We start from the raw sequence: 26756 nt of genomic DNA, 5'->3' as shown, positions 1-26756 counted from the left end.
CAGTGTGTGAATTTGTGAATGTGTGTGTGTGAATGGGTGAATGTGGAAAACAGTGTCAAAGCGCTTTGAGTTCCTTAAAAAGGTAGGAAAGCGCTATACAAGTACGACCCATTTACCATTCATTTACCATATGTAGAGCTTCAGTCGTTCAACAGTCCGGGGTCTCCGCTGTCGTACTTTACGCTTCATAATGCGCCACACATCTTCGATGGGAGACAGGTCTAGACTGCAGGCGGACTAGGAAAGTACCCGCACTCTTTTTTTTACGAAGCCACGCTGTTGTAACACGTGCTGAATGTGGCTTGGCATTGTCTTGCTAAAATAAGCAGGGGCGTCCATGAAAAAGACAGCGCTTAAATGGCAGCATATGTTGTTCCAAAACCTGTATGTACCTTTCAGCATTGATGGTGCCTTCACAGATGTGTAAGTTACCCATGCCTTGGGCACTAATGCACCCCCATACGGATGCTGGCTTTTTAACTTTGCGTCAATAACAGTCTGGATGGTTCGCGTCCCCTTTGGTCCGGATGACATGATGTTGAATATTTCCAAAAACAATTTGAAATGTGGACTCGTCAGACCACAGAACACTTTACCACTTTGCATGAGTCCATCTTAGATGATCTCGGGCCCAGAGAAGCCGGCTTCGTTTCTGGATGTTGTTGATAAATGGCTTTTGCTTTGCATAGTAGAGCTTTAACTTGCACTTACAGATGTAGCGACGAACTGTATTTAGTGACAGTGGTTTTCTGAAGTGTTCCTGAGCCCATGTGGTGATATCCTTTAGAGATTGATGTCGGTTTTTGATACAGTGCCGTCTGAGGGATCGAAGGTCACGGTCATTCAATGTTGGTTTCCGGCCATGCCGTTTACGTGGAGTGATTTCTCCAGATTATCTGAACCTTTTGATGATATTATGGACCGTAGATGTTGAAATCCCTAAATTTCTTGCAATTGCACTTTGAGAAATGTTGTTCTTAAACTGTTTGACTATTTGGTCATGCAGTTGTGGACAAAGGGGTGTACCTCGCCCCATCCTTTCTTGTGAAAGATTGAGCATTTTTTGGGAAGCTGTTTTTATACCCAATCATGGCACCCACCTGTTCCCAATTAGCCTGCACACCTGTGGGATGTTCCAAATAAATGTTTGATGAGCATTCCTCAACTTTATCAGTATTTATTGCCACCTTTCCCAACTTCTTTGTCATGTGTTGCTGGCATCAAATTCTAAAGTTAATGATTATTTGCAAAAAAAAAAATGTTTATCAGTTTGAACATCAAATATGTTGTCTTTGTAGCATATTCAACTGAATATGGGTTGAAAATGATTTGCAAATCATTGTATTCCGTTTATATTTACATCTAACACAATTCCCCAACTCAAATGAAAATGGGGTTTGTACTTTAAAAATGTTAGTCTTACTTAAACACACATTTTGTTGTGTTCAGTGTTAAAAAATATTATATGGCTCTCAAGGAAATACATTTTAAAATATTTGGCTTTCTCAGCCAAAAAGGTTCCCGACCCCTGGTGTAATACATCCAATATGGTGCAGCATTAAACGCCAAAGTAAATGTAAATGAAAATATTCACAGCGCTTCACGTTTTTCACATTTTGTTATGTTACAGTCTTTTTCCAAAATGGAATACATTTGTTTTTCTTCTTAACATTTTACAGACAATAGCTCATAATGACAATGTGAAAATGTTTTTTGTTTTGTTTTTTATAAAATGTTTTGCAAATGTATTAAAAAAAAGAAAACACGTGTACATAAGTAGTCACAGCCTTTGCTCAAGCCTTTGTTGATGCACTTTTGACAGCAAGTACAGCCTCAAGTCTTTTTAAATACGATGCTACAAGCTTGGCACACCTATTTTTGGGCAGTTTTGCCCATTCCTCTTTGCAGCACCTCTCAAGGTCCATCAGGTTGGATGGGAAGCGTTGGTTTTTATCCAGGATGTCTCTGTACATTGCTGCATTCACCTTAGTCTAGTCAGGAAGGGGACCAAGAACCCAATGGTATATAAGCATTCCTCTGTGGACAACCATCTCTGCAGCAATCCACCAATCAGGCCTGTATGGTAGAGTGGCCAGACGGAGGCCATTTCTTAGTAAAAAGTTTGCCAAAATGCACCTGAAAGACAATGAGACCATGAGAAACAGAATGATCTGGTCTGATGAGACAAAGATTGAACTCTTTGGCGTGAATGCCAGGCATCATGTTTGGAGGAAACCAGGTCCCGCTCATCACCAGGCAAATACTATCCCCACAGTGAAGCATGGTGGTGGCAGCATCATGGTGTGGGGATGTTTTTCAGCCAAAGGAACTGGGAGACTAGTCAGGATAGAGGGGAAGATGAAAGCAGGAATGTATAGAGACATCCTGAATGAAAACCAATGGTTTCCATCCAACCTAATGGAGCTTGAGAGGTGCTACAAAGAGGAATGGGGCCGAAACTCCTCAAAGATAGGTGTGCCAATCCTGTGGCATCGTATTCAAAAAGACTTGAGGCTATAATTGCTGCTAAAGGTGCATCAACAAAGTATTTACCAAAAGCTGTAAATACATGTGATTTTTTTATTATTTAAAAAAAAACATTTTTTCAAATTGCATTGTGGGGTTTTGTCTGAAGAATCTTGAGGACGAAAATAAATGTGTTCCATTTTGTAATAAGGCTGTAACATAACAAAATGTGGGAAAAGTGAAGTGCTGTGAATACTTTCCGGATGCACTGTAACATGTGAGTTAAATGACGTTAATGGCAAGTTACTTTTTGAAGAATTGAGTTAAATATAGTAGCTTAGCGTTTAGTCAGTTAAGTGTGAAAAACAACAACAGGTACTCTGTAAAGGGCCTAACTCAGTCACTGTCTAGTATCAGCGATTGCTTCTTCCTGTCTGTGTTGAATAAACTCTCAGCATTGTACAGTAAGTTAATATAGCAAGTGTGAAACACTAACATAACACTGTAGAATAACAGCATATACACGTTTGTACCATGGGATCTAATTATGTGCATTCCAGTTATTATTAACACAGCATAAACTATTATTAAAAATTAATAAATAGGCCTGGTTGACAGTTGATGACAATAACATGAGTAACATGAGTAACATTTTCAATCAATAAAGTTAACCTTATTCTTGTACTAATAATACAGTTATTTGTGTATTTATTTACCCTTGATAATAGTTTTTGTTGAAATTTAATTTTTTTATACTGCTGTTTTAATTCATTATTTAACAGTTATTTCTGACAGTAATACATAATACATCAAAATCTCTGAAGAATGTCCATGTGGTTTTATAAATGTTTGTTTGCGGGATGAATCTATGCATAATAATCGCGATAATCGTGTTTACACTGCAAAAAGTCAGTGTTCAAAAACAAAAAACAAAAATACAAAAATTAGGGGTATTTTATTTGAACTAAGGTGTATATTACTTCTTTTGTTTTTTTGTTCGGTTTCTACTTCATGAAGTTTTGCACTTGTGTTTTTTGTGTTTTTTTTTGTTTGTTTGCGTTATATTTGGATGTAATTGTTGGTTTATATACCATTAAGTAAGACTACGCATTATGTTGAAGGGGGCAGGAAAATATAAGATATTTCTTCATCCTGCTCCTTCTCAGGCATTGGTGTGTCACTGTATAACTGAATAATTGTGGTAAAATTGTCTATCAAAGATGCACATCAATGAAGGAGATAAATAAAAATGAAATGAAAAGAAAAAAAAGCAAAATTATCTGTCAATAGAACAAGAAAATTCGGCTTGTCAAGACTTTCCAAAACAAGTAAAATTAGCTAACCTCAATGAACCCCAAAATACCTTAAAATAAGTATATTCTCACTAATAACAAGTGCACTTTTCTGGGTGGAAAAAAAATGAGACCATTTTGCTTAATATGTTGAAAAATATTCTTAAATTAAGTAAATGCTAGTGCCATTATCTTGACATAATGATATGCATCATGATTTTTTTTTTCATGTTTGAAGTAAAAAAATATTACTTTAAAAAAGTAGTTTTATACTTGTGAGTGTTGATGACACAGCTTTGGAACAGTTGATATTCTAGTTTCAAGCATGTTTTACTCAATATAGGTCATACAATCTCAGCTGCAAGCTGTAATATCTTACTGAGATAATTTAGGACCAAAACCCTTAAAACAAGTAAATACTAACATGAAATCTGCTTAGTGAGAAGAATTATCTTATCAGACAGACACTAAGCAAATAATACCCTTATTTGAGATATTTAATCTTACTTAGATTTCAGTTTTTGCTGTGTAATAACTATAATCATTGAATACTACTTAAATGTGTTTGCGTTATTGCTGAGATGAAGTGTGTTAACACCTACAGGGTGAGGAGACAATTCTGCAGTTTAACTCTGGAACTCTGACCCTGACCCGAAGGCCTAAGCCCACCCCAGAGCCCCTTACCTATCCAATCCTGGAATGGGAAGATATTAAATTTGAGGATGTCATCGGAGAGGGCAACTTTGGACAGGTATGCAAAATCGCTTCCTTAGTTGCCAAACTTTACTACTCATGTGGTTAAACATGTTTCACTGCCAGGTGATCAAAGCCATGATCAAGAAGGATGGAAACAAGATGAGCGCGGCCATAAAAATGCTGAAAGGTGAAGTGTGTTCCATGTGCTGATGCAGCGTTTCTTGCATTCCTTCGAGCACTCAGTGTCTGCTTTTTATCTCTCTGCAGAGTTTGCCTCAGAGAACGACCACCGGGACTTTGCAGGGGAACTGGAGGTGTTGTGTAAACTAGGCCAGCATCCCAACATCATCAACCTGATTGGTGCCTGTGAGAACAGAGGTGAGAGACTGACACCTAGTGGACTTTCTTTAACAGGCTTACAAATAAATCAGGATGAAAGTTCACTCAGGGGAGCCCATTTTTTTCCCCTCCAAGGGCCTAAGTCGGGGGTCGGCAACCCAAAACGTTGAAAGAGCCATATTTGACCAAAAATACAAACAATTTAAAGTCTTATATACAAACCCTGTTTCCATATGAGTTGGGAAATTGTGTTAGATGTAAATATAAACGGAATACAATTATTTGCAAATCCTTTTCAACCCATATTCAATTGAATGCACTACAAAGACAATATATTTGATGTTCAAACTCATAAACTTTATTTATTTTTTTTGCAAATAATAATTAACTTAGAATTTCATGGCTGCAACACGTGCCAAAGTAGTTGGGAAAGGGCATGTTCACCACTGTGTTACATGGCCTTTCCTTTTAACAACACTCAGTAAACATTTGGGAACTGAGGAGACAGCGGCGTCCATGATAACGTTGCTTGGATGGTAACATATGTTGCTCCAAAACCTGTATATACCTTTCAGCATTAATGGTGCCTTCACAGATGTGTAAGTTACCCATGTCTTGTGCACTAATACACCCCCATACCATCACAGATGCTGGCTTTTCAACTTTGCGCCTATAACAATCCGGATGGTTCTTTTCCTCTTTGGTCCGGAGGACACGACGTCCACAGTTTCCAAAAACAATTTGAAATGTGGACTCGTCAGACCACAGAACACTTTTCCACTTTGTATCATTCCATCTTAGATGAGCTCAGGCCCAGCGAAGCCTACGGCGTTTCTGGGTGTTGTTGATAAACGGTTTTCGCCTTGCATAGGAGAGTTTTAACTTGCACTTACAGATGTAGCGACCAACTGTAGTTACCGACAGTGGGTTTCTGAAGTGTTCCTGAGCCCATGTGGTGATATCCTTTACACACTGATGTCGCTTGTTGATGCAGTACAGCCTGAGGGATCGAAGGTCACGGGCTTAGCTGCTTACGTGCAGTGATTTCTCCAGATTCTCTGAACCCTTTGATGATATTACGGACCGTAGATGGTGAAATCCCTAAATTCCTTGCAATAGCTGGTTGAGAAAGGTTTTTCTTAAACTGTTCAACAATTTGCTCACGCATTTGTTGACAAAGTGGTGATCCTCGCCCCATCCTTGTTTGTGAATGACTGAGCATTTCATGGAATCTACTTTTATACCCAATCATGGTACCCACCTGTTCCCAATTTGCCTGTTCACCTGTGGGATATTCCAAATAAGTGTTTGATGAGCATTCCTCAACTTTATCAGTATTTTTTGCCACCTTTCCCAACTTCTTTGTCACGTGTTGCTGGCATCAAATTGTAAAGTTAATGATTATTTGCAAAAAAAAAAAGTTTATCAGTTTGAACATCAAATACCTGTATGTTGTCTTTGTAGCATATTCAACTGAATATGGGTTGAAAATGATTTGCAAATCATTGTATTCCGTTTATATTTACATCTAACACAATTTCCCAACTCACATGGAAACAGGGTTTGTAAGTGTTATAATGAAGGCAACACATGATGAAAGTGTCTATATTAGCTATAATAGCCTACTATCAAACTTTAGAAGTCTTACATAAATCTTATAATGAAGATAACAAATGATGTAAGTCACTATCAAAATGACTATGTGTGGCAGGCTGAAGCAAATCTTCGTTGACAGAAATGTTGAAATGTAATATTTTTTTCTACACATTTTTACAGCTTTAGAAACCATTAGTAAATGAGAGGCTACTCAGAAGAACCAGAAGAAGAGCCATATTGGACCAAAAATACAAAAAATAAATGTGTCTGGAGCCGCAAAAAGTTAAACGCCTTATATAAGTGTTATTATGAAGGCAACACATTAGGAAGTGTCTCAGAGGGTTAGATAACTCCTGGAAATTACTGACTTTTAATGGCCAAAGGTATTGATGTGTGTGTCCAAGTTAAAGGACACGGCAGGCTGTTTTCTTTTAATAGATTTATTACAATCTTTGGCAAGCAAGGTAACATAAGCTGTGGTCTGGAACAACATGGTACACAAACAACTATCTGAAATGCAGCCAACATTACATACAGATAATGTGTCATGAGACATGCAAAACTAAATTATATACAAAGAGGATAAAAGTAAAGGTAATTAAATTAGCTCAAACATACCTCCAAATGAGGCATAATGGTGCAATATGTACATACAGCTAGCCTAAATAGCCTGATTAGTACTCCAACAAGTCAATAACATCAACATAGCGCACCTTGGTGCATTCACACACAGCATAAAACTTTTGGTGAACAAAATGAGACAAAAATGAGTGGAAGATTCTACAAGTAAACAAACTGTTGTGTCACAGTCCACACTGTGGTGATTTCAAGAACCAACAAAATTAGTAGGACAAAACGATGTTCACCAAATACTCTCATCAGTGAAGCATACACACAGACATATTAAACAGTGGGATTTCTAACAATTGGGAAGGTTTGTGTCATGTTTGTCCTCAAACAAACATATTTTTCCATTCTCAATTATTTTTTTTAAATGTTCCAGGGAGCCACTAGGGCGGCGCTAAAGAGCCGATTGCGGCTCGAGAGCCGCGGGTTGCTAAGTGAAAATGTGCTCATGAACTGTGGGCCAGTGATTTTAAGCATTAACCACAAATAACCTAAATGTAAAAAAAATGTTTACACCTTGTATGTGAAACATTTGTTTTATACCATTTCACTCAAACTTGAATTTGATTTAGATTTGGACTAAAACGATTTAATGGGAAATAACTTGTTCAACTGTTTTTAGTACAAAATCACAAACATCACTGGGATCAAACCCAGTATGTCTGCCACGGAGGACATTAGGGAAATTTGCCATTATATTATTATCAGTGACAGAGAAGGAAGGGGCTCAGAATAAGTTTGCAATAAAAAGTTTATAGTGTCATTCATTAATTTACATTTTACATGCATTTAGTTAACGCAAAATGAGACATCCTACAAAGCATGGGGCCCGATGCACAGCACATGAAGGAGGGTGCATGGCAACTATTGGCAATCAATGATTGTGTGAGCTTGAAAGAGGTCAGTATGAATATTTATTAAACCGGGGAAGGCATCGTTTGACCCGCAGGCCCCACTTTGAGCACTCCTGCTCTATATTGACATAGAAACATAACATGTGGGTCGGGAACCTTTTTGGCTGAGAGAGCCATGAAAGCCAAATATTTTAAAATGTATTTCCGTGAGAGCCATATAATATTTTTTAACACTGAATACAACTAAATGCATGCATTTTTAAGTAAGACGTAGAGTATAATAAGTATCTTATTCTTTTTTAATAACATTGTTATTCTGAAGCTAACCAATAATAAATAAAATACTTCTTACCATTAATGCGACTTCTTGAACAGGTCCGGTAGAAAACGGATGGATGGATTAAAATGCATGAGAATGTTTTATATTTTGAACGTTATTTTTAACACTGTGACTACCAGCGGAATTATTCATTACTTACCCTGTTAAGCAATGTCAGCTAAGATTTATCTGACAGCCAGATGCAGTCATCAAAAGAGCCACATCTGGCTCGAGACCCATGGGTTCCCTACCCCTGGTTTATACGAAATCACAATTGTCTATATAAAAAATATATAACATGTATTGAAACTACAATATGTAATTGTGCGATGAATTGCATTTGAATGCTGAAATGTGCAAGCCAAAACTGAAATGCTAACGTTTGTAAGCTAACAGATAACATGTATCAAGTAAAGTTAAAGTTGAAGTCCCAACAATAGTCACACACACACTAGGTGTGGCGAAATTATTCTCTGCATTTGAATCCATCACCCTTGTTCACCCCCTGGGAGGTGAGGGGAGCAGTGGGCAGCAGCGGTGGCCGCGCCCGGGAATCATTTTTGGTGATTTATAACCCCCAATTCCAACCCTTGATGCTGAGTGCCAAGCAGGGAGGTAATGGGTCCCATTTTTATAGTCTTTGGTATGACTCGGACGGGGTTTGAACTCACAACCTACCGATCTCAGGGCGGACACTCTAACCACTATGCCACTGAGTAGGTACTAAGTAAGTACTAAGTTACATGACAATGTACGCCTGCGGGATTAGCTCTGAAAGTGCAAAATTTGCAAAAAAAATTTTGCATGCTGGTGCAAGAAGCATTTATACTTTGGAACGGTGGAAATCGATTGAGAAATCTGGAAGTAGTAACACTTTTTAATACAAAATAATTGTTACTGAAAAGTGGGAAATCCTGGAAAAGTGGGAAGTTTTGGGAATACTAAAACAGCACAATTGCCCTGGGTGAGCTAAATGGGTTGGTGTTAAAAATTTTTGAATCGGTCGAGAAATGTTAAAGTAGCAACACAGTATTGTTGATAATGCATCATTTGATAAAGTGAGTCTGTTCCAAACACTCCCAAGTTAAATATTTTTGTCCAAGTTTTTCCGCGGTAGAACGCTTAGAATGCGTCCAATCTAAATAAACTTTAGCCTCTTGGATTATTACGTCATCAGTGTTTCAGCAGACTTCTGAGGAAAAGACTTGTTTATCTAAACCATAAGGTTTCCTGGACCCTCTTCTGAGCGTGCAATACCCATTTCCTTTCTACATTCAGGTGTTTTGATTATGACTGTGTTTGATTACAGGCGAGAACACATTTCTTACATTTTTAAGATGATTGTAAAGTCACAATAAAATGTCTGTCTTCCCCAGGTTACCTGTACATAGCCATAGAATATGCTCCCTACGGCAACCTTCTGGATTTCTTGCGAAAGAGTCGCGTCTTAGAGACAGATCCTGCATTCGCCAAGGAACACGGCACGGCCTCAACGCTCACCTCCCAACAGTTACTGCAGTTTGCCGTGGATGTGGCGACTGGAATGCACTACCTCAGTGACAAACAGGTAAGACGGTGCATGGAATGCACTTAGGATCTATCGAGGTAGTAAAACAGATGTCTGTAGGAGGGGTGTCTTAAAATAGTCCACTATTTGATGATTTGATTCGGAGGAGTATGATTTGACTATCATTCTCGCAGTTGAATGATGGGCGGGGAATAAATTTGAGTCTGCATTTCTAGGATTAGGATTCAGTTTTTGTCATTACACATAAATACAGACTGACCAGTATCATATGGGCTGGGTCTGGGTCTGGACTCACGGTCGATCTTTGGTGTGCAGTATTTGACAACTGAAAGGCACAGTTTGCAATTGAAACTAAAATATACAAGAACCCCACCAACAGATAACATATGTTACCGTAAGTTCCGGACTATAAGGCGCACTTAAAATCCTTTTTTTCTCCTGAAAACTCGACAGTGCGCCCTATAACCCGGTGCGCCTAATGTAAAGAATAAGTTTGTTTGAGCTTACCCACCTCGAAGCTATTTTATTTGGTACATGGCGCAATGATAAGTGTGACGAGTAGATGGCAGTCAAACATAAGGGATACGTGTAGACTGCAATATGATGTCAATATGACTCAAGTAAACAACACCAACATTTTACATGTTCCATTGAAAACATAGAACATTACACACAGCGCTAAAAAAATCTATCAATATGTTTTAGTACGACTTTGGTAAGCTATGAAGCCGCACCGCTTTGTGGACTGTCGGCACATTAAACATACAAGTATTATTATGGTGTGTGTATGAGGTAAGACATATTATCTGGCGTTTTGTTTCGTAATATTATGCAAAAGCAACTTTTCTTACCTTCTGGTACCTGCTGATCTGTATTTGGGATCTGCATAAATCCTGAAAAATTGCGCGCGTCCGCAATGACGCCATAGTCGATAAGCTTCTTCTTTTTGTCTATCTTCTTGTTATGTGACATTCATCCTCCGCTGTTGCCAATTCTAACATAAAGTAGTGTAAAGTTCTTACTTATATATGTCAGTAAACTCGCCATGAAAGCGCTAAAACATACCGGTGTAGTGAGTTTACATTATTCACCCAAGTAACTTTAGTTATTTGAGGTCCGGTCGGACGTTTTTTCACGGGACACATTCCCTGAGTTGTTGTTTCCGGATGAGGAGAAGCTGCTCCGTTATTGATTTAAGAAAAGTCTGAATGTCATTAAAACAGTTAGCTCCATCTTTTGACACTTCTTCCACTCCCGTCCTTGCACGCTACACCGCTACAACAAAGATGACGGGGAGAAGAGGCTGCCGAAGCTGAGCCACGTAAATAAGACCGCCCACAAAACGGAAAATCCGGAAGCGACTGTCAGAAAGCGGCTTGAAGATGATCTGTAAAACATAATCTATGCAACATTTTGACCAAAGAACCACCATTACATGTTATGTAGACCACAAGGAAGTGTTTTCAATTTCGAAAAAAAATAATAATAATATGACTCCTTTAATGCACCCTATAATCCGGTGCGCCTAATATATGAAAAAAAAGATAAAAAAATAGACCATTCATCGGCAGTGCGCCCTATGGTCCGGAAAATACAGTAATAGTAATGGTTTACAGAGTAAATGTCCATATAAAAGAGATGTTCGAGAACAAAATTATTTAAAAACTAATGCTATGGTTGCTATATTAATGTTGAACCCGCAATCAAAATAATACAATGTTCCAAACATTGTATAATGTTATCAAATTTGTATTAGTGGGGTGGAGCTACAGTAGCATGGTTCAACCAGGAAGAGTTTGGGTTTCATTTGCTTGCACGAGCAGCCACCTACCTGCTGAAAACAGGCAGCAGAAATTACATTGGTATTTGCATATGTGCAAACAAGTATTAGGGATAATAGGGTTGCAGCGATTAATTACTATACTAGTTGAGTAATTTATCGTTTGTTCGACTAATCGGATAGCACACACTCGAGCATATTTTATTATTTTAGGGAAAATAGTTGAAATAAACAAAAATGTTGCTGCTTGCCATAACCTTCATTCTAATAAATGCACATGATCAACACTAAAATTGCTCTTTTAACAGGTGTGCATGAACAAAAATAAATTAAAAAGACTTGCAGAAACATTTGAAAAATGACAGCAGCTGGACAAAAACTTTGTGTATTAGTGTATATGTGGTCTGCATTTTATACATTTTTATGAGTTACACTCACTAAACGAAGCAACAAAATATAAATGATAGCTTTTTTCAAGTTGAATTAATCAATTTAATCAATTAATCGTTGCAGCCCAAATAAATTATTGATACTGAAAATATAAAAATGAACAATGGTGGTGTATATTATTGCACCAAAGAATGTGTAGTGTGCCTTCGGCTAAGGCCGTTCTTCACACTTTGGGTGCTGGGCCCCGTGGGTGGTGGTACATTGCAATGCCCGCGTGACCCATGCTTTATCAGTATTGTACAGTATCATGCTTCAAACCCCACTTCGAAAAGCTGTGCACTGCAAAGCATGCTTTTTGTAGCCTATAATCTTGACTTTCTCATTTGTTTTTATAGACGAAAAAAATTTCTGCACAAATTCATTTTTGTTTTGTAGGTTAAATAATTGTATGTATTTTGCTCCATAGTTAATGTTATTGATCAATATGAATTTATTATTATTCATTAAGTTTATTTTATTTTATTTTTCAGAATAAAATGGTTTAAGTCGGTCAAAAAATATTTATAGTTTAAATGAGGATTTTTTTTTGTTATTTCAGGCAAATTGATGCACTTCAAAGCTTTGCTGTTGCAGATTAAACAACAATGTTAATAAAGTTATTCATTGGTGTAAGTTGGGCAGCACGGTGGCACACAATATGAAGGTCCTGGGTTCGATTCTGGGCTCGGGATCTTTCTGTGTTGCTGATTGGCAACACTAAATGGTCCCTAGTGTGTGAATGTGAGTGTGAATGTTGTCTGTCTATCTGTGTTGGCCCTGTGATGAGGTGGCGACTTGTCCAGGGTGTACCCTGCCTTCCACCAGAATTTGCTGAGATAGGCTCCAGCACCCCCCGCAACCCCCGAAAGGGACAAGCGGTAGAAAAAAGGATGGATGGATTGGTGTAAGTTTATTTCGTCTTTTTTTGTTGTCTTTAATGTTTACAAGAATACAAAGTTATGCAGAGGTGTACTTATTACAATTTTATAAACATGTATACCATTTATAATTGCGGTAGAGCGTGGGGGGCGTGAAATGTTTTCTTCTTCCGAGGGATGTCGTAACAGAAAATAACTAAGAAGAACTGGGCTGAGGCATTCTTACAGAAACACAAACAGTCCTATTTAGATTAAATGTGTGCTCATATTTTATTAATTCACCCCTGTAATACCGAATCTCCATTCTTCTTCACTGATTTCAAATCAGTTTATTCACAGAGATTTGGCTGCCAGGAACGTTCTTGTCGGCGACAATCTCGTGGCGAAGATAGCAGACTTCGGTCTATCTCGTGGTGAGGAGGTTTATGTTAAGAAGACAATGGTAAGTACTGACTTTTTTTCATACATCAGTATATTTCTAGTCAGCTGGTGAAAAATGTTGGATTTTTTGATTTATTAGTAGCGACTGTACTTGCTGAATATCGGTTGAGTACCTTTGTCATAAGTTAACTTGACAGGTCTGACATCGTGTGTTGCATCCAGGGTAGGTTGCCTGTTCGCTGGATGGCCATTGAGTCTCTGAACTACAGCGTGTATACAACCAAGAGTGATGTGTGAGTAACGTTTTCAGCTCTCTTTTAAAAGCAGACTATAATGGGTTTCATTATAGGCCTACTGAAATGCATGTTTTTTATTTAAACGGGGATAGCAGATCCATTCTATGTGTCATACTTGATCATTTTGCGATATTGCCATATTTTTGCTGAAAGGATTTAGTAGAGAACATCGACGATAAAGTTCGCAACTTTTGGTCGCTGATAAAAAAAGCCTTGCCTGTACCAGAAGTAGCGTGACGTCGCAGGTTGAAGGGCTCCTCACATTTCCCCATTGTTTACACCAGCAGCGAGAGCGATTCCGACCGAGAAAGCGACGATTACCCCATTAATTTGAGCGAGGATGAAAGATTCGTGGATGAGGAACGTGAGAGTGAAGGACTAGAGTGCGGTGCAGGACGTATCTTTTTTCGCTCTGACCGTAACTTTGGATACAAAGATTCATTGGATTCCACACTTTCTAATTTTTCTATTGTGGATCACGGATTTGTATTTTAAACCACCTCGGATACTATATCCTCTTGAAAATGAGAGTCGAGAACGCGAAATGGACATTCACAGTAACTTTTATCTCCATGACAATACATCGGTGAAGCACTTTAGCTAACATGATAGCATCGTGCTTAAATGCAGATAGAAACAAAAGAAATAAGCCCCTGACTGGAAGGATAGACAGAAGATCAACAATACTACTATCAGGAGATACCGAACCAAACACTGGACCTGTAACTACACGGTTAATGCTGTGCCGCCTGTTGAAGCCTAGCAATGCTGTTGCTAACGACGCCATTGAAGCTAACTTAGCTACGGGACCTCGTCAGAGCTATGATAAAAACATTAGCGCTCCAGCTACGCCAGCCCTCATCTGCTCATCAACACCCGTGCTCACCTGCGTTCCAGCGATCGACGGCGCGACGAAGGACTTCACCCGATCATCGATGCGGTCGGCGTCTAGCGTCGGATAGCGCGTCTGCTATCCAACTCAAAGTCCTCCTGGTTGTGTTGCTGTAGCCGGCCGCTAATACACCGATCCCACCTACAGCTTTCTTCTTTGCAGTCTTCATTGTTCATCAAACAAATTGCAAAAGATTCACCAACACAGATGTCCAGAATACTGTGGAATTTTGCGATGAAAACAGAGCTGTTTGTTTTGGATACAATGGTGTACCAATACTTTCGGTTCAACCATTGACGTCATGCGCAAACGTCATCATATCGAAACGTTTTCAGCCGGACGTTTGCCTGGAAATTTTAAATTGCACTATATAAGTTAACCCGGCCATATTGGCATGTGTTGCAATGTTAAGATTTCATCATTGATATATAAACTATCAGACTGCGTGGTCGGTAGTAGTGGGTTTCAGTAGGGTCTATCATTTTGTGATAGACCCAGATTTGTGTACGTCTGTAGAATTCATTTTTAAGGTACAGTATTAGAAACACAACTTGGGTCTATCACTGGTATGTTCAAACTCGTTTAAAGTTCGAAATCAACACAACAAGTGTTCCTGAAGTATTTTAGAAACTTTATTGTAATGACTTCCAGTATTCAAGCCCCTTAAAGTTATGAGCTTTAAACTTTGCCCACCACAGAAAACGGCTGCCAAGACAAAACAACAAATCATCCCCCTGCCACCAGTGGGGCGATAGTAGCGTGTTGTGTTACTGATAAGCCAAACCAGGAAGTCTTGGGTACACAAACCGCTACGTCGGAACGTCAACTGAAGACTATTTATATGCAAGGAAAAACAAGTCAGAGGACTGTCGGACAGCTAACGGAAGAAAGCAGCCTGTAGAGTCAGATGGACTTATTGAGTAAACAGAAGCAGTGTTTGAGAGCCATAATAAAGACAAGGCCACATTATTAGTACCTTAATGGGATATACTGCATCCAAGTCATTGTGATTATTCCATATAGAATTTAGGCCTAAGCCTGGGCCGATACTACATGTTTCTGTATGATGTACTGTCCCACAATTTATTACCCATAAACAATAATATTGTCAGACCAAATTAAGCATTATAATAATAATAATAATAATAATAATAATAATAATAATAATAATAATAATAATAATAATAATAGTAATAATAATAATAATAATTTGAAGTTTGAATTACCATTGCAAATTGTAAGGTTGAGAATGTTTAATTATTCTAAATAACTAAACAAAAAATGGAAAAAAATGCACTTAAATAAATATTAAACATCTTAAAGTGCAGTTTTTTTTGGAAACACAGAGACAAGTGTTTTGTTTTGTTATCTTTTTTTGTTGCCATCACTTTCCAACAAATTGGGCATCAATGCTCGTTCGTCCCTGTTGATGGATTCATTTAACTCACTCATTTAAAGTCAAAATAGTTCCACATTAGTCAGTTGGCTTTGCAATATTTTTTTTTACTTAAATTTTTGTTACCTCGCGGTATTTCCCATTAGTGAGTGGTGACTAGCGAGGATCTGTCCGTGCATCCTCTGTGTGTGTAAGAGACAAAGATTGTGGCTGGCTGACTAAATGACTCACTCTGTTCATTTATTTCTGCTGTTGAATCAATGAGCTCAGATGCGGAGTGAACCCTCTTGTGTACCCTGATTGAAGGCGAGAGACGAAGAAAACAAACTCACACGGACATGGCAATTTATTGACGACGGCAATATTCAATCAATCAAAATTATATAAATTTAGCACTCTTTATACACAGGCAAGGTGCTTAAACGCATTTGTATTTGTATTTTTATAAAATATTTGTTTTATACAAATTTAAAAGGATGCAAGTAATAACTAAAAATGTATGTTATCTAAAAATAATTTTTAAAAAACATGTGTATGCATACAGTATGTATATGTTAATATATATATATATTTATGTTAATATATATATATTAAAAAATATATATATTATAAAAAACAAAAAAAATATGTGTATGCATACAGTATATACGTATATATTAATATACAGTATATATTTATGTTAATATATATATATATATATATATATATAAACATAAATATTTATGTTAATATACTGTATATATATATATAACATACATATATATACTGTATGCATACACATGTTTATTTTAAATTATTTTTAGATGACATACATTTTTAGTTATTACTTGCATCCTTTTAAATTTGTATAAAACAAATGTTTTATAAAAATACAAATACAAATATATATATATATATATATATATATATATATATATATATATATATATATATATATATATATATATATATATATATATATATATATATATATATATATATATATATGTGTATGTATATATATATGTATATGTGTATGTATATGTATATATACATATACAGTACATTTATATATGTGTAAATATGTGTACATATACATATATATATGTATATCCATTTGTCCATTTTCTACCGCTTGTTTGTCACTTTATATATATATATATATATATATATATATATATATATATATATATATATATATATATATATATATATATATATATATATATATATATATATATATATATATATATATATATGTATATATATATATATATATATATATATATATATATATATATATACATGTTATTTTTGGTTGTTGTTGTCTCCCTGTCATACCCCCCTTCTGTCCCCTCAATTTATTAAATACATCCATTTGATGAAGTCAAATACAAACAAGGCAACAAGAGAAGTATCCCACACTTCTTTTCTGTATTTTTTCTGTACAGCAGATATGAGCATCTACATAAATAATATGATTTGCCTGAGTGGATGGACTGGACATGTTAAAATAAAAAAATAAAAACATATAAAATACAATTTAAGTTAATGAAGATGTAAAAACATAAAAATAGTAAAGGATGAGAGTAGTAATAGCAGCAATAACTAAAATAGAAAATATAGAAGTGTTTAAAATCTTCAGTAAAAATCCTGATTAAAAAGGTGTGCCTTTGACCTTTTAAGTTCAAAGTTAGAGTTAATTTTCATTATGAGTAATTGATTTATCGACTGTTGGCCCGTGCCGAGTAGTACTTAAATAAGAATTGTAGTTTGCATGCAGCAAAACCTGAACACAAAACACAACTAAAGCAAGTTTAACAAATAATTTATATCTAAATATTTGTTCTCAGGTGGTCTTTTGGAATTCTCCTTTGGGAAATTGTAAGCTTAGGTAAGTAAACAATTTACAGTGACTTGGCTTCGTCAAATTATCTTCAATCTTACTCTGTTGTGTATTGTCGCACCCTTTTGACAACCACAGAGGAGGATGTACAGTAACTGACTTGTTTTTGTGTGTGTCAGGTGGCACACCGTACTGCGGGATGACGTGTGCAGAGCTTTATGAAAAATTGCCACAAGGCTACAGGATGGAGAAGCCCAAAAACTGTGACGATGAAGTGTAAGCTGCGTTTTTACACCCTGTCATTTGTTCCGCTATTATGAATGAATGAGCAAACTTGATCCCTCTCCATGCAGTTACGAGCTCATGAGACAGTGCTGGAGGGATCGACCCTATGAAAGACCCCCTTTCTCCCAAATCTCAGTGCAGCTCAATAGGATGCAGGAGGCCAGGAAGGTAATGTCATCCATCATTAGCACCTATTTCCACTCCTGTATAAAACACTTCAAAATAATACTTAAGTAAAAGTAAGTTATAGAATATTACTTGAAAAAAAGTATTTAATTACCTGACTTTTGTTGTATTTAAGTATCAAAACAAAGTGTGTAATATCCACTTATACCAATACTATTCTGATACCATAGTTATGTTTGCTTTAATATTATTATTCCATGAGTCTGTAATAAACACCTCTCTACAAGCAAGTATGATATGTAGGAATATATCTATGTATGTCCCAAAAAGCAAGTAGGAAGTAAGAAAAGGATGTGATAAATACCAGAAATACAACTGAAAACAAAAACATTCCATCCTAAAAACAAAATTGCCACTGTAAGGGTTTCAATAGACCAGGAGTGTCAAACGTGCGGCCAGGTTTTATCCGGCCCGCGGGATGAGTTCGCTAAATAGAAAAATGAGCCAAAATGGTTTAATGAAAGAAACTGCTGTTTTAAATGTGTCCACTAGATGTCACAATAACAATTATGTTTATCTTTGTAGATGATGCTACATATGTAAACAAATAAAACAAACCACATGATGTTAGTGCACCAGTGGAGGAAAATGAGAAAACTACATAAATAACATCCTGTAATTTGATTTTAATTTAAAAAATATATATATATTTTATATCACATCATTTATTCAGTAAGTATAAATAGTGACAAATCAAGATAGAACCGCAACATGTATGTGTAAGAAAAAAAACAACAACATTATGATTTGTACATTTTCAGAATGTGCTTGTTCTATTTTTAAACAAAGAAAACAATCTGAAGTTGTCTTTATTTTTGAGTTATCGTGCCGTGACTTTACTAGTCCGGCGCACTTTGGAGTAGATTTTTCTCCATGTGGCCCCCGATCTAAAATGAGTTTGACACCTCTGCAATAGACTCAATGTTTATTTAATCCAAGACAGATAAACAGGCATAAATGCAAAAGTGAATGTAGTTAGAAATACATTAAACCAACTAAGTACAGATAAATAAAAACATCTAAAGTAAAAAAAAATGTGTTAACTCAGTGTTGTAACACATTGGTTGCACAATTTGATGTTCTGATACTAAAACTGCAATTGTGTCAAAATATGGGGATCTTTTTTTAAGTAAATTTTAGTTATGCAGGCAAGTAATAACCTGTGAAAAATCATGATTTATTGTTCATCATGACTAATTTGAACATGTAATTAATTGTGCTTAAAAAAGTAACAATTTGACAGCACTAGCAAAGATTATACTTTACTAGACTAACAGAGTATTTTTTTTTACTTGGTTACTTAACAACTGCCTATTTCGACTATAATATGCACACTTTGATGAGTACTTCCATCTTCCAGGCCTATGTGAACATGGCCCTCTTTGAGAACTTCACCTACGCTGGAATCGATGCTACTGCGGAGGAGGCCTGACTACCTGCCCCCCCAGTCCCTGGCATGCCACGTAACCTCAAGAAGAAGCCCAAAAGGTCGTCCCCACGTTACTGCCACCTGCCTGCTGCTCACCGCAGAGACAGGAGGCCCAGACGCTCTCTCAAAACCACTCAGTTATAGACGGAGGACTGTGAAAGGACACTATGTGGATGCACCTGTGGGTTGGAGGCGATCACTACCAAGAGTCCCATCATTGAGCCTCTTCTCGTTGCAAAGGTGACACTTTTGAGAGTCAAAGAGAAAATGGCACATCTGGAATATTATGGCATGCTGAAACATCACAGGGTCTGAGGGGTGTTGGACTTCATTCTCTCTTAATGTGTTTTATTGTTGTTTTTTATCTTTGAACGGACTTCGAGTGAATCACAAACATTTAGGTCCCCAGACAGGTGGAAACTCATGAAAATGTAGCACTTATCACCGTCTGTATTATCACTGCCATGTGAACTACTGTATATAGTTTTTTTTAAGACCTACTATATCCTGAATGTAATTTGCCTAATAGTACAGAAGCACTAATGGTGATATGTAAAAATGTGAGAATTTATTCCTTTTGGTTTTGGACTTCTTCTTTTTTTTACCACACTGAAAAAAAAAAGCTGTGATAATAGAATAAGAAACATTGGCTTTCGAAAATGCTGAGAACGAGTATAGTGGTGCATTGTGCTTCTTAGCAAGTCAGCCTCACAGCCAGGAGAGCCTGGGTTTTCTCTGAACACTTTTGCTTTCTTTTAGATCCTGAAAATGAGACTCAAAATTGTCCGTTGTGAGTTGTTTCCTCTTTATGTGTACTTTGTGATTAACTGGCAACCATTAGTCCAGGGTGTTGTGCTGTCTTTTGCCAGCTGGGATAGGCAACACCTTGCCTGCAACCCTATTAAGGAGTAGCAGTACAGAAAACGTTGGCAAGTTAACATAACTTGCTTATCTCAGATTTGACTACATATTATCTAACATAAGCAAACTGGTCTAAAAAATATATACATATGCAGTTTGGGCCTGATCTACTAAAAGTTTGCATATATTTCAACACATGTAAACTTGATCTATTAAGCTGATCTAGTAAGCTTGTGTCTCTTAAATGAGCAAACGAGAGCTCAAGCCAGCGTTTGTGGTTCATGTATATGCAAAATATATGCTGATTATTAGAACACCCGCACCATGATGAGATGCAAATGTAATCACTTAGTGCTTGCAATGTGATTTATTAAAACTGTTTTGTGACCGCTGTTTTGCGCCTCTATTTAACAAGTTTGAAATGCATTTGCAATCTGGCACAGTTACGCACAAATGGCCATATAATTTTATGATCTATAGTTGATTAAAACAAATTCAACTGATTCGTTTTAGTCTCTGCTGGCGTTTTTTTTTTTTTTTGGAGTTACTTTTTTTCATGTAGGAGATTTACTATTAAAATATCAGCTCACATCTGGGTCATTAAACATGCGTGGTAGTGAAGCCAGTGTCTGTTCTCAATGGGTACACTGCAAAAAGTCAGTGTTCAAAAACAAGAAAAAAAAATACAAAAATGAGGGGTATTTTATTTGAACTAAGCAAAATTATCTGCCAATAGAACAAGAACATTTGGCTTGTCAAGACTCAATGAACTCAAAAATACCTTAAAATAAGTATATTCTCACTAATAACAAGTGCACTTTTCTTGGTAGAAAAAAAAGAGACCTTTTTGCTCAATATGTTGAAAAATATTCTTAAATTAAGTAAATGCTAGTGCCATTATCTTGACATAATGATATGCGCTCGGCATCATGATTTTTTTTTCATGCTTGAAGTAAGAAATTATTACTTTAAAAAAGTAGTTTTATACTTGTGAGTGTTGATGACACAGCTTTGCATCAGTTGATATTCTAGTTCCAAGCATGTTTTACTCAATATAGGTCATAACATCTCAGCAACAAGCTGTAATATCTTATTGAGATCATTTAGGACCAAAACCCTTAAAACAAGTAAAACACTCTAACATAAAATCTGCTTAGTGAGAAGAAGTATCTTATCAGACATAAAATAAGCAAATATCACCCTTATTTGAGATATTTAATCTTACTTAGATTTCAGTTTTTGCAGTGTACTCGGCGCCATTTAGCCTTTCTCTGAGAAAAATGCCCTATGCTTGCGTTGTTTTTAGCTGTATGAACCGTCCAAATCGCGAAAAGGAAAAACGTTTCTTCAAAGTTCCTCAAGAGGTAATCAAGAAGGGCGGAAGAGTGTTACATTTTAGTAAACGCGGACGCGAAAAGTGGTTCTCAGACGTAGCACTCAAGTCCAAGGGAGCAGAGTCGAAGAACGCACGAGTTTGCAGTGATCACTTCGTAAAATGTTTGTTTGATATACTTTGCTCGTTTAGTATTTCCCATTGAAGTTGTTGTTTGTATTTTATCTTTAACAAACAGAAACCAGAAAGTCAGGGTCAATGATACTTTGTCAGGAAAGGTACTTCTATGCCTCCCCCCTTGCAATGTATCTCCTGTATGCAAAAACATCTTGCAACATGCATTTTTATACATTATGGTCAAGACGTCCACCCACGACGCCTCCCTTCAGCATGCTAAAAACAGGTTCTGTTGTCTTTTTCGCACTTGTACAGTATATCGGCCATAATAGGCGGTGTGTGCTGCATATTCAATACGTATAACAAAACGACACAGGTTCGATCGTTGGATTTAATAATGTCATGAATGTGGAAGGAAACGGCCGTCTCCATGGTGACAGCCAACAGCACACTTAAAAACCTGATGTAAAAAGGTAGGTTTGCACCACTTTCCACTTGTTATCAATCATAAACACAGTCTTAGTAGATCATTTGCAACACGCCCAATAATAGTACACACAATTCTATAATTTGCAAACTCTAACTAGCGCGTGTTATATGGATATTAGTAGATCAGGCCCTTTGTTTGTTACTAGTATATTATATTTGACAAACATAAGTACAAACCCCGTTTCCATATGAGTTGGGAAATGGTGTTAGATGTAAATATAAACGGAATACAATGATTTGAAAATCATTTTCAACCCATATTCAGTTGAATATGCTACAAAGACAACATACAGGTATTTGATGTTCAAACTGATAAAAACAATTTTTTTTTGCAAATAATCATTAACTTTAGAATTTGATGCCAGCAACACGTGACAAAGAAGTTGGGAAAGGTGGCAATAAATACTGATAAAGTTGAGGAATGCTCATCAAACACTTATTTGGAACATCCCACAGGTGAACAGGTAAATTGGGAACAGGTGGGTGCCATGATTGGGTATAAAAGTAGATTCCATGAAATGCTCAGTCATTCACAAACAAGGATGGGGCGAGGGTCACCACTTTGTCAACAAATGCGTGAGCAAATTGTTGAACAGTTTAAGAAAAACCTTTTTCAACCAGCTATTGCAAGGAATTTAGGGATTTCACCATCTACGGTCTGTAATATCATCAAAGGGTTCAGAGAATCTGGAGAAATCACTGCACGTAAGCAGCTAAGCCTGTGACCTTCGATCCCTCAGGCTGTACTGCATCAACAAGCGACATCAGTGTGTAAAGGATACCACCACATGGGCTCAGGAACACTTTAGAAACCCACTGTCAGTAACTAAAGTTGGTCGCTACATCTGTAAGTGCAAGTTAAAACTCTCCTATGCAAGGCGAAAACCGTTTAACAACAACACCCAGAAACGCTGTCGGCTTCGCTGGGCCTGAGCTCATCTAAGATGGACTGATAAAAAGTGGAAAAGTGTTCTGTGGTCTGACGAGTCCACATTTCAAATTTTTTTTGGAAACTGTGGACGTCGTGTCCTCCGGACCAAAGAGGAAAAGAACCATCCGGATTGTCATAGGCGCAAAGTTGATAATCCAGCATCTGTGATGGTATGGGGTTGTATTAGTGCCCAAGACATGGGTAACTTACACATCTGTGAAGGCGCCATTACTGCTGAAAGGTACATACAGGTTTTGGAGCAACATATGTTGCCATCCAAGCAATGTTACCATGGACGCCCCTGCTTATTTCAGCAAGACAATACAAAGCCACGTGTTACATCAACGTGGCTTCATAGTAAAAGAGTGCGGGTACTAGACTGGCCTGCCTGTAGTCTAGACCTGTCTCCCATTGAAAATGTGTGGCGCATTATGAAGCCTAAAATACCACAACGGAGACCCCCGGACTGTTGAACAACTTAAGCTGTACATCAAGCAAGAATGGGAAAGAATTCCACCTGAGAAGCTTAAAAAATGTGTCTCTTCAGTTCCCAAACGTTTACTGAGGATTGTTAAAAGGAAAGGCCATGTAACACAGTGGTGAACATGCCCTTTCCCAACTACTTTGGCACGTGTTGTAGCCATGAAATTCTAAGTTAATTATTATTTTGAAAAAAAAAAAAAAGTTTATGAGTTTGAACATCAAATATCTTGTCTTGGTAGTGCATTCAATTGAATATGGGTTGAAAAGGATTTGCAAATCATTGTATTCCGTTGATATTTGCATCTAACACAATTTCCCAACTCATATGGAAACAGGGGTTTGTATTTCAGATATTGGTTCTTTGCCGGGATTTCAGTATTTGCAGAACACCTGCAGTACTTTGGGTCCAAAATTATTTGTTAGTGTTTGTGTTGCGTAAGACAATGTGTAATTTGTATTTTTGGCTTCGTCTCCCACGAATCATATCTTTTAACCCAGTGGTCCCCAACCTTTTTGTAGCTGCGGACCGGTCAACGCTTGAAAATGTGTCCCACGGACCGGTGGGGGGGGTGTATTTAATTTTTTTTTTTTTTTTTTTTTTTTACATAAATAAATACAATCATGTGTGCTTACGGACTGTATCCCTGCAGACTGTATTGATCTATATTGATATATAATGTATATATTGTGTTTTTTATGTTGATTTCATAAAAAAAAAAAAAAAAATGTTTTAATTACTTGTGCGGCCCGGTACCAATCGGTTTTAACCTATGCAGATTTTAACCCTTTGTTTGCCGCTTGTAGGATAACAAGGTTTTTAAAACTATTTGCATATGTGCCACTATAACTACAGCAAGAAGTGGATATAAACTAGGTATGGCGTTAGTACAGTATATAAATCAGACATCACTTAATTCTAATAAACACTATAAAACATAACTTGTGACAACTTGACTTGTGAAACATTGGCAAATGTATCACATTTCCTGTTTTCATTGTTGTACTTACGAGTAGTGTTACAGTATGTGATACCACAGACCATTTGTATTGGAGTTTATCTCTTGAGTGAGAATGTCATGGATTGATTTTGTTAAATTTTTAATTTTGATGTACAAAATTTGAAAAACATTTTGACTATATGATTGCATATTCAATTTTTTTGCAGTGTCAAAATGCTCATACGATTCAAATCTCGACCTAAAGCTGTTGAATACATATAACCAATTTTCTATCTCCGGTTTAACATAGACTGTAGGTTGTGTGCTATATAGCATTAGACTGATAAAATCCTTTACTGAGCCTTTACAATAAAGTGTATTTTGATTTACTGGTTCTTTGAATAAAACTTTTGATACATAAACTACTGATAATGTTGTCTTCTGGTGTAGCTTTTCTATTCATATGGGAACTTTTTCCCTAAGTGCCATGCAAGTCCAACGTAGTATCATCAGACATATTTTAGATACTGTTTAAGGTTGTATTTTTATAGTTGTTTCTCTGACACTAATAGTACAAATGGAAGTAATAATAGCAAAACACAGTGTGGTGGGTTGTAACATTTATCTGCCCCTGCTGCCCTGAGTTGATGTGTCATCGGGTTCCTTTCTCCATAAACAAAAAAACGATGTCGGAAGTGTCTGTCAAACATGGCCTTCCTGATGACTTCCACTTAGACCGCTGCTCACTACAAAACCAAAACCATTCAAGTCTTGTCCTATCTGAAACATCAACAGCAGCAACACTTAACCACAGTTATGTTTAGAAGTTTCATGATATTGCCTGTGACTTTACACTTCCTTTTTATTGTCATTCAATTTGAACTTTACAGCACAGATAAGATCGAAATTTCGTTACATAAACTCATGGTAGTGCAGGATAAAAAAGCAATAAGGTGCATATATAAATAAATAAATATATATAAATAATATATAAATATATATATAAACTAAATAAATATATATAAATAAATAAATAAATAGATTACTGTACAGATAAATATATTGCACTTTTCCACATGCGTCCACGTTTATGGATGCATGTTATGTTGTCTTTTTTATTCCAGCGAGTTAATCCATTTTGGGGGGAGTTGAGGGGATAATTTAATTATGATGCGTTCAAGAGTCTTACAGCTTGAGGGAAGAAGCTGTTACAGAACCTGGAGGTTCTGCTTCGGAGGCTGCGGAACCTCTTTCTAGAGTCCAGCAGTGAAAACAGTCCTTGGTGGGGGTGGGAGGAGTCTTTGCAGATTTTCTGAGCCCTGGTCAGGCAGCGGCTTTTTGCAATCTCCTGGATAGGAGGAAGAGGAGTCCTGATGATCTTTTCCGCTGTCCTCACCACTCTCTGGAGGGACTTCCCGTCTGAGGCACTGCAGGCTCCAGTCCAGACAGAGATGCTGTTGGTCAGCAGGCTCTCTATAGTGCCTCTGTAGAATGTGGTGAGAATGGGGGGAGGGAGCTGTGCTCTTTTCATCCGACGCAAAAAGTGCATGCTGAGCTCTTTTTACAAGAGCTCCGGTGTGTAGGGACCAGGTTATATTGTCAGTTATCTGCACCCCCAGGAACTTGTTGCCCCTGTTGTTTTAAATTGAATTGTTGTTTTACTTCACCTATGTTTTGTACCGCACTTTGTGATTTTATCTGTGAAAAGTGCTTTATAAATAAAATGTACTTACTTACTTGCTTACTTCAATATTTATATATTTAATATATTGTGTCCTATCTGACCCTTCATAGCACAGGTCTCCAAAATGGATCCAGCCCACCTACGACCACAATCTGGTCCACGGGAAGTCCCAAGTTAAAAGATATATATTGATCTCTCAAGATAATTTGTATAGGTTTCTGTTATTTGGCTTTATGTCCTGTTTTATTTCTCTACAGCGCACTTATTTTTGTTTCCATTTGCTGTTTGCGTCTTTTTTCCACAGTTTCTCCTGTCCGGGCGCTGGCTTCCCGACCTGTCTCCAGTGTTGGGTTAGTTACTGAAAACCAGTAACTAGTTACAGTTACTAGTTCCTTTATTTCAAAAGTAACTCCGTTACTAACGCAG

General features: G+C 37.0%; 1 protein-coding gene across 2 annotated transcripts in view; it reads left to right on the top strand.

Moving 5' to 3' along the window:
• The window catches only part of tie1 (tyrosine kinase with immunoglobulin-like and EGF-like domains 1), a 77224-nt gene extending 56408 nt beyond the window's left edge, over positions 1 to 20816 (top strand). For both annotated transcript variants that reach the window (XM_062028206.1, XM_062028204.1), the window contains 10 exons: positions 4363 to 4509; positions 4578 to 4641; positions 4722 to 4832; positions 9566 to 9756; positions 13133 to 13246; positions 13408 to 13478; positions 17602 to 17642; positions 17774 to 17870; positions 17948 to 18047; positions 19426 to 20816. In XM_062028206.1, coding sequence (XP_061884190.1) covers positions 4363 to 4509; positions 4578 to 4641; positions 4722 to 4832; positions 9566 to 9756; positions 13133 to 13246; positions 13408 to 13478; positions 17602 to 17642; positions 17774 to 17870; positions 17948 to 18047; positions 19426 to 19497 — 1008 coding nt within the window. In that variant the 3' untranslated portion in view covers positions 19498 to 20816. The remainder of the gene's footprint in view (positions 1 to 4362; positions 4510 to 4577; positions 4642 to 4721; positions 4833 to 9565; positions 9757 to 13132; positions 13247 to 13407; positions 13479 to 17601; positions 17643 to 17773; positions 17871 to 17947; positions 18048 to 19425) is intronic.
• The last annotated feature ends 5940 nt before the right edge of the window (positions 20817 to 26756 follow it).

Source organism: Entelurus aequoreus, linkage group LG19 (genome assembly GCF_033978785.1).
Source record: "Entelurus aequoreus isolate RoL-2023_Sb linkage group LG19, RoL_Eaeq_v1.1, whole genome shotgun sequence".
Classification (NCBI taxonomy): Eukaryota; Metazoa; Chordata; class Actinopteri; order Syngnathiformes; family Syngnathidae; genus Entelurus; species Entelurus aequoreus.
Note: the sequence above shows the minus strand (reverse complement) of the source record. Positions and strands in the feature narration are given on the sequence as shown.